Raw genomic sequence first — 6725 nt, forward strand, 5'->3', positions numbered from 1 at the left:
CTATTAATAATAAATAATGCAGAGCTGCCTTAACTTGTATCTTTATCTGCCCTGAGTCCAGTTTTAAAGTGATTTCATACTGGTGTATTAACCCACATCGCTCGAGTTCCGTTATATATTCAACACTAATCCAAATATTTATTCAAGTTTTTTTTTTTTAAATATTTCTAGCATCCTTTTTTTTAATGTTAATCATGCTAATTTTACTAAACGCTCTTTTTATGAAATATTATTGGGAAAATGTCACATTTACCTCATGCAGCCAGCAGGTGGCAGACTCCACACAGAATATATCTGCTCTCTGGATGTGCTGCCATTGGGGGATAGAGCTAAAAAAGACAGAACGGGCTACGCACACAGCGGAATGAGAGGCACAGACAGAACCACACAGATTAGTCAGTCATACAAAGGCTGCCAAAAAACATGCAGCCATTGCTGGGATTGACATCATTGGAAATCACAGCATGCTCTGCAACATGAGTGTCATGGCTGCACCCTGTATTTAATGTTGTTTCATTAATTAATGTTTCATGATACAAAGCGTTTGGGAACCACCACCACCATCACCACCACCACCACCACAAAGCTATTGGACGGACACGCGGCGGGTCGTAAAGCACACTCCGACGAGGCCTGGTAGAATTTCCATAATTGATAGTGATTGTCACACCGCACAGAAGTTCCCCAACTAATTCCGTATTGATCCTCCAGCCATTAGACAAATCGTGTTCTGTAATGGCAGACTATCCATATATTCTGATGTTTTCCTGCAATTCTCATCCCTCTTACACCCAAATGGTCTGTGACACCACATTCCGGGCGTACCTTGATCTTGCTAAGCCTGAGATGAAGCCATCAGTCTGCTGCAGGCAGGAGGAAGCATTTCCTCATCTCCCCTCCCCCCAGTGATCAGTCTGCCGCAGGCAGGAAGAAGCAGTTCCTCAGTCTCTCCTCCGCCATTGATCAGACTGCAACATTGTAACTTTGTAGCCAGTCAAGGTGAGGGGCTGCAGCAGGGGTGGATTATCTTTGGGGCAGCCCATCAGACCATATTATACCATATCGGATCATATGATCACTTTGTAACAAGCAGAGAGCCTGCAGCAGGGTGTAATCTGTGTAAGACATTTGTGGACACACACAAGAACTGCACAGGCAACTGCTCAGGCAAGGTTTACCTAGTTACATTATCTGGGAGTCGAAGTCGCAGTCCAGGAAGCAGATGGTGTCTATGAATGACACCTGAACAAGGATGGCACTGTTCTTCTGGAGAGAAAAGCAGATGAAGACATTGTCAGGAGGAGTCCTGAGATCTCTCTGAGAGGTAGTTAATACGAGCTCTCAGGTGGTCAGTGCAGGCTCCAGGTGGTCAGTACGGGCTCTCAGGTGGTCAGTACGGGCTCCATGTGGTCAGTGCAGGCTCCATGTGGTCAGTACAGGCTCTCAGATGGTCAGTACGGGCTCTCAGGTGGTTAGTACGGGCTCCATGTGGTCAGTGCAGGCTCCATGTGGTCAGTGCAGGCTCCAGGTTGTCAGTGCAGGCTCCAGGTTGTCAGTGCAGGCTCCAGGTTGTCAGTGCAGGCTCCAGGTTGTCAGTGCGGGCTCCAGGTGGTTAGTGTGGGCTACAGTTGGTCAGTGCTGCCTCCAGGTGGTCAATACAGGCTCTCAGGTGCTCAGTGTGGGCCTCAGGTGGTTAGTGCAGGCTCCAGGTGGCCAGTGCAGGCTCCAGGTGGTCAGTGCGAGCTCCAGGTGATAAGTGCAGGCTCCAGGTGGGAAGTGCAGGCTCCAGGTGATAAGTGCAGGCTCCAGGTGGGAAGTGCAGGCTCCAGGTGATAAGTGCAGGCTCCAGGTGATAAGTGGAGGCTCCAGGTGGGAAGTGCAGGCTCCAGGTGATAAGTGCAGGCTCCAGGTGATAAGTGCAGACTCCAGGTGGGAAGTGCGGGCTCCAAGTGGTCAGTGCGGGCTCCAGGCAGTCAGCATGGGCTCCAGGTGGTTAGTGCAGGCTCCAGGTGGTTAGTGCGGGCTCCAGTTGCTCAGTGCAGGCTCCAGGCAGTCAGTGTGGGCTCCATGTGGTCAGTATGGGCTCCAGGTGGTCAGTATGGGCTCCAGGTGGTCATTATGGGCTCCAGGTGGTTAGTGCGGGCTCCAGGTGGCAAGTGCAGGCTCCAGGTGGTTAATGTGGGCTTCAGGTGGTAAGTGCGGGCTCCAGGTGGTCAGTGCAGGCTCCAGGTGGTCAGTGCAGGCTCCAGGTGGTCAGTGCGGGCTCCAGGTGGCCAGTGCGGGCTCCTGGTGGTTATTGCAGGCTCCAGGTGCCAAGTGCGGGCTTCAGGCGGTCAGTGCGGGCTCCAGGCAGTCAGTGAGACTGACGGCTGCAGCCACAGAAGATGCAGCTCTCTGTGATTCATGTCAGCTCGGCAGGTCCGCGATTTGGGACAGCACGGCTCGGCCTGTCCGTGATCCAGGTCAGATCTGCTCACCCGTGCCTATTTGCAGGGGCGGGCCTGGAGCAGGAGCTCCACCCGCCCCTATGATAATCTGGCCCTGGCTGTTTGTTTGGAGCTCAGCTTTAAACACTGCAGACACCATATTTTTCTATCTTTGCCTCCCTGGAAGAATATAGAAGAACCAGCTCTGCAGTTCTGCCTGCGTTTTCCCCGAGCGGCCACAAGGTGGCGATGGCAACCTGGGTAGCAGATCATTAATCTTCATTGATACTTTGTCAATAGTTTTTCGAGTGAGAGGCTTGATAATTGTTTTACATAAAGTGAGTCAGTGCTGGTCCATTTCAGATTTCATTAAGATAATCAGTCTTAATGCTTTGGCACACATTCCATTTTAATTTACCACTGCAGCTTAGCCATAAAATGATGTCTTCAGTTATCTGTCATACACACCAAGACAATGAAATTGCTCCCTGCCCATACACTGGGTGCACTGTAATAACTTATGCACCAGTAAATCTAAGGTTCATTTCACACGTCCAGTAAAACATCCTGATTTATTGCTCAGGGTTTCCTCAGCTATAAATCGCTGTCTTTTAATTTGGATTATATTTCCTGGCGGCTTGATCTAGAGCAGCCCTATATACTCCATTGTAAAGGATATTATTGTACAGAACAAGGTAAGGAAAACTGTAACCCTCTTCTAGAACTATAAATCCCAGACAGCCAGACATGGGCAGACACAGCTCTCTGCAAATTGCATTATTTATGGCTGACTCCCCATGCTGGGCCTTGTAGTCTCACCACATCATTGCAGTGTTACCGGATGCTCAGATCATATTTTGAGGCAGTTTGAGGATGGGATCTATGGGCTCCAGGTGGTTAGTGCGGGCTCCAGGTGGCAAGTGCAGGCTCCAGGTGGTTAATGTGGGCTTCAGGTGGTAAGTGCGGGCTCCAGGTGGTCAGTGCAGGCTCCAGGTGGTCAGTGCAGGCTCCAGGTGGTCAGTGCGGGCTCCAGGTGGCCAGTGCGGGCTCCTGGTGGTTATTGCAGGCTCCAGGTGCCAAGTGCGGGCTTCAGGCGGTCAGTGCGGGCTCCAGGCAGTCAGTGAGACTGACGGCTGCAGCCACAGAAGATGCAGCTCTCTGTGATTCATGTCAGCTCGGCAGGTCCGCGATTTGGGACAGCACGGCTCGGCCTGTCCGTGATCCAGGTCAGATCTGCTCACCCGTGCCTATTTGCAGGGGCGGGCCTGGAGCAGGAGCTCCACCCGCCCCTATGATAATCTGGCCCTGGCTGTTTGTTTGGAGCTCAGCTTTAAACACTGCAGACACCATATTTTTCTATCTTTGCCTCCCTGGAAGAATATAGAAGAACCAGCTCTGCAGTTCTGCCTGCGTTTTCCCCGAGCGGCCACAAGGTGGCGATGGCAACCTGGGTAGCAGATCATTAATCTTCATTGATACTTTGTCAATAGTTTTTCGAGTGAGAGGCTTGATAATTGTTTTACATAAAGTGAGTCAGTGCTGGTCCATTTCAGATTTCATTAAGATAATCAGTCTTAATGCTTTGGCACACATTCCATTTTAATTTACCACTGCAGCTTAGCCATAAAATGATGTCTTCAGTTATCTGTCATACACACCAAGACAATGAAATTGCTCCCTGCCCATACACTGGGTGCACTGTAATAACTTATGCACCAGTAAATCTAAGGTTCATTTCACACGTCCAGTAAAACATCCTGATTTATTGCTCAGGGTTTCCTCAGCTATAAATCGCTGTCTTTTAATTTGGATTATATTTCCTGGCGGCTTGATCTAGAGCAGCCCTATATACTCCATTGTAAAGGATATTATTGTACAGAACAAGGTAAGGAAAACTGTAACCCTCTTCTAGAACTATAAATCCCAGACAGCCAGACATGGGCAGACACAGCTCTCTGCAAATTGCATTATTTATGGCTGACTCCCCATGCTGGGCCTTGTAGTCTCACCACATCATTGCAGTGTTACCGGATGCTCAGATCATATTTTGAGGCAGTTTGAGGATGGGATCTAAAGAATGAAGAAGAATGAAAAAGGTAGAAAGGAAGGAAGGAAGAAAATAAAATAAAAAGGGGAGGGACAGAGGGGGTGAAAGAAAGAGAGAAAGAAAGAAAGAAAATTAATGTAGGTAGAGAGAGGGAGAGAGAGAGATATAGAGAGAGTGAGAGAGAGAGAAAAAAATGTAAAAATGAGGGAGGAAGACAAGGAAAGAAGAAAAAAGAGGAGTGAAAGAGGAGGAGATAGAGAAAGGCATAAGTGAAAATTAAGAAAGAAAGATGGAAAGAAAGAAGATATGGGGGGGGGGGGAGAGAGAGAGAGAGAGAGAGAGAGAGAGAGAGAGAGAGAGAGAGAGAGGGAGAGAGAGAAAAGAAAGATAAAAAAAGGAGATGGAAGGACAGAAAGAGAGAAAGATGAGGGGGTAGAGAGAGGAAAAAAAGAAAATGAATGAATTAATGAATGTAGGTGGAGGGAGAGAGAGAGAGAGAGAGAGAGAGAGAGAGAGAGAGAGAGAGACAGACAGACAGACAGACAGACAGATGGGAGGGGAGAGAGGGAAAGGTAAAAATAAGAATGAAGGAGGAAGAATGAAAAAGGTAGAAAGGAAGGAAGGAAGGAAGAAAATAAAATAAAAAGGGGATGAAGGGACAGAGGGGGTGAAAGAAAGAAAAGAGAGAAAGAAAATTAATGCAGGTAGAGAGAGGGAGAGAGAGATATAGAGAGAGGTAGAGAGAGAAAAAATGTAAAAATGAGGGAGGAAGACAAGGAAAGAAAAGGAAAGAAGAAAAAAGAGGATGGAGGGACAGAGGGAGTGAAAGAGGAAGGCATAGAGAAAGGCATAGGTGAAAAGTAAGAAAGATGGAAGGAAAGAAAGAAGATATGGGGGGGAAGGAGAGAGAGAGAGAGAGATAGAAAAAAGATAGAAAGAAAATTAAATCAGGTAGGGGGAGAGAGGCAGGGAAAGGGATAGAGGGAAAGGTGAAAAGTAAGACAGAAAAAGAAAGGAAGGAAAGTAAAAAGGATAATGGGAAGATGGGAAAATAGAGAGAAGGTAGGGTAGGAGAGAGAGAAAAAAAAGATTAGAAGGAGGGAGCAAGAAAGAAAGAAAGAGAGAGAGGGGAAGAGAGAGAACAGAGGAGAGTGTAGACAGACATGCTATGCAGTGCCCTGTAGCCCCCCAGATTCGTCACTCCCCTATGTACAATACATTGGTATCTGATGCTACTTGCACGTCTTTCAGTAATACTTGCCCCCGGGGCTCCCCTGTTTGCCGATCACGTCAATATATTTCCCCCCCAAACTGAGTTTTAAAGTTCTCAGGGCTCCAGGTCCTAATGACTCTATAAGACAGCGAGCATCCTCCCTCCCTCCCACTCCCTATGTACAGAGCCTGTAGGAGCGGAGCGGGCTGAGGGCTGTGCTAAGTCTATTATGACATAGGGCTTTGGGGAATTGGAGCATGGAGCAGGCATTGCCATGAAAACAGACGCAGGATGTGAGCTGCTGGCAGCACAGAGACGAGGCTACCTCTGGAATCAATACACATCCACACTCCGGCTCAGGATGATCTGATAGAGAAAAGAGGGGGGCACACAACCATGGCATCGCCGCTGCTGCATGAGCCTTCTCATCAATAATTCACTTTTTTTGGTGCCTTTTTGGATGCATAGTTTGGGGAGACAGATCCAGGATTAAGGAGACTAGTGCGCTTTCTTGGAAGTGGACGGGACACAAAGCCTGGAAGACTTTTTTTTGTGTTGGAGGCACTTTTTTTTTTTTTTGGAAAGAAAAAAAGGTGTCAGAGCTTACACCATGGTGGTGCTGAAAGCAGTGCGCTCCTATGCGGAGCTGTCCAAGGTGCTAATCCCTCTGTGCTGCGCTCTCTTCTTCGGCTCTTCGCCTTGCCTAGCCCAGAACGACACCGAGCCCATCGTCCTGGAGGGCAAATGCCTGGTGGTGTGCGATTCCAACCCGGCCACCGACAACAAGGGATCCTCCTCATCTCCTCTAGGGATATCAGTCAGGGCAGCTAACTCCAAGGTTGCCTTCTCTGCGGTGAGGAGTACCAACCATGAGCCATCTGAGATGAGCAACAAAACTAGGATAATCTATTTCGACCAGGTAACGATCTGCAGCATGTGTGCATCCCATTCCTGATAGCTAGATTTCATTTTTATTTAACTTATTTACCTGAATGTTTTTGGGGCTGATAAAGATTTTTTTTTTTTTTTTTTTTTTGTG

At 48.1% G+C, this 6725-nt stretch overlaps 1 protein-coding gene across 1 annotated transcript in view; it reads left to right on the forward strand.

The window, feature by feature from the left end:
* Positions 1-6296: 6296 nt before the first annotated feature.
* Positions 6297-6725, forward strand: part of LOC108796306 (cerebellin-4) — a 20561-nt gene continuing 20132 nt past the window's right edge. Inside the window, exon 1 of the mRNA XM_018567765.1 lies at positions 6297-6605. Coding sequence (XP_018423267.1) covers positions 6297-6605 — 309 coding nt within the window. The remainder of the gene's footprint in view (positions 6606-6725) is intronic.

Source organism: Nanorana parkeri, unplaced genomic scaffold (genome assembly GCF_000935625.1).
Source record: "Nanorana parkeri isolate BGI_ZX_2015 unplaced genomic scaffold, ASM93562v1 scaffold1089, whole genome shotgun sequence".
NCBI classification, from domain to species: Eukaryota; Metazoa; Chordata; class Amphibia; order Anura; family Dicroglossidae; genus Nanorana; species Nanorana parkeri.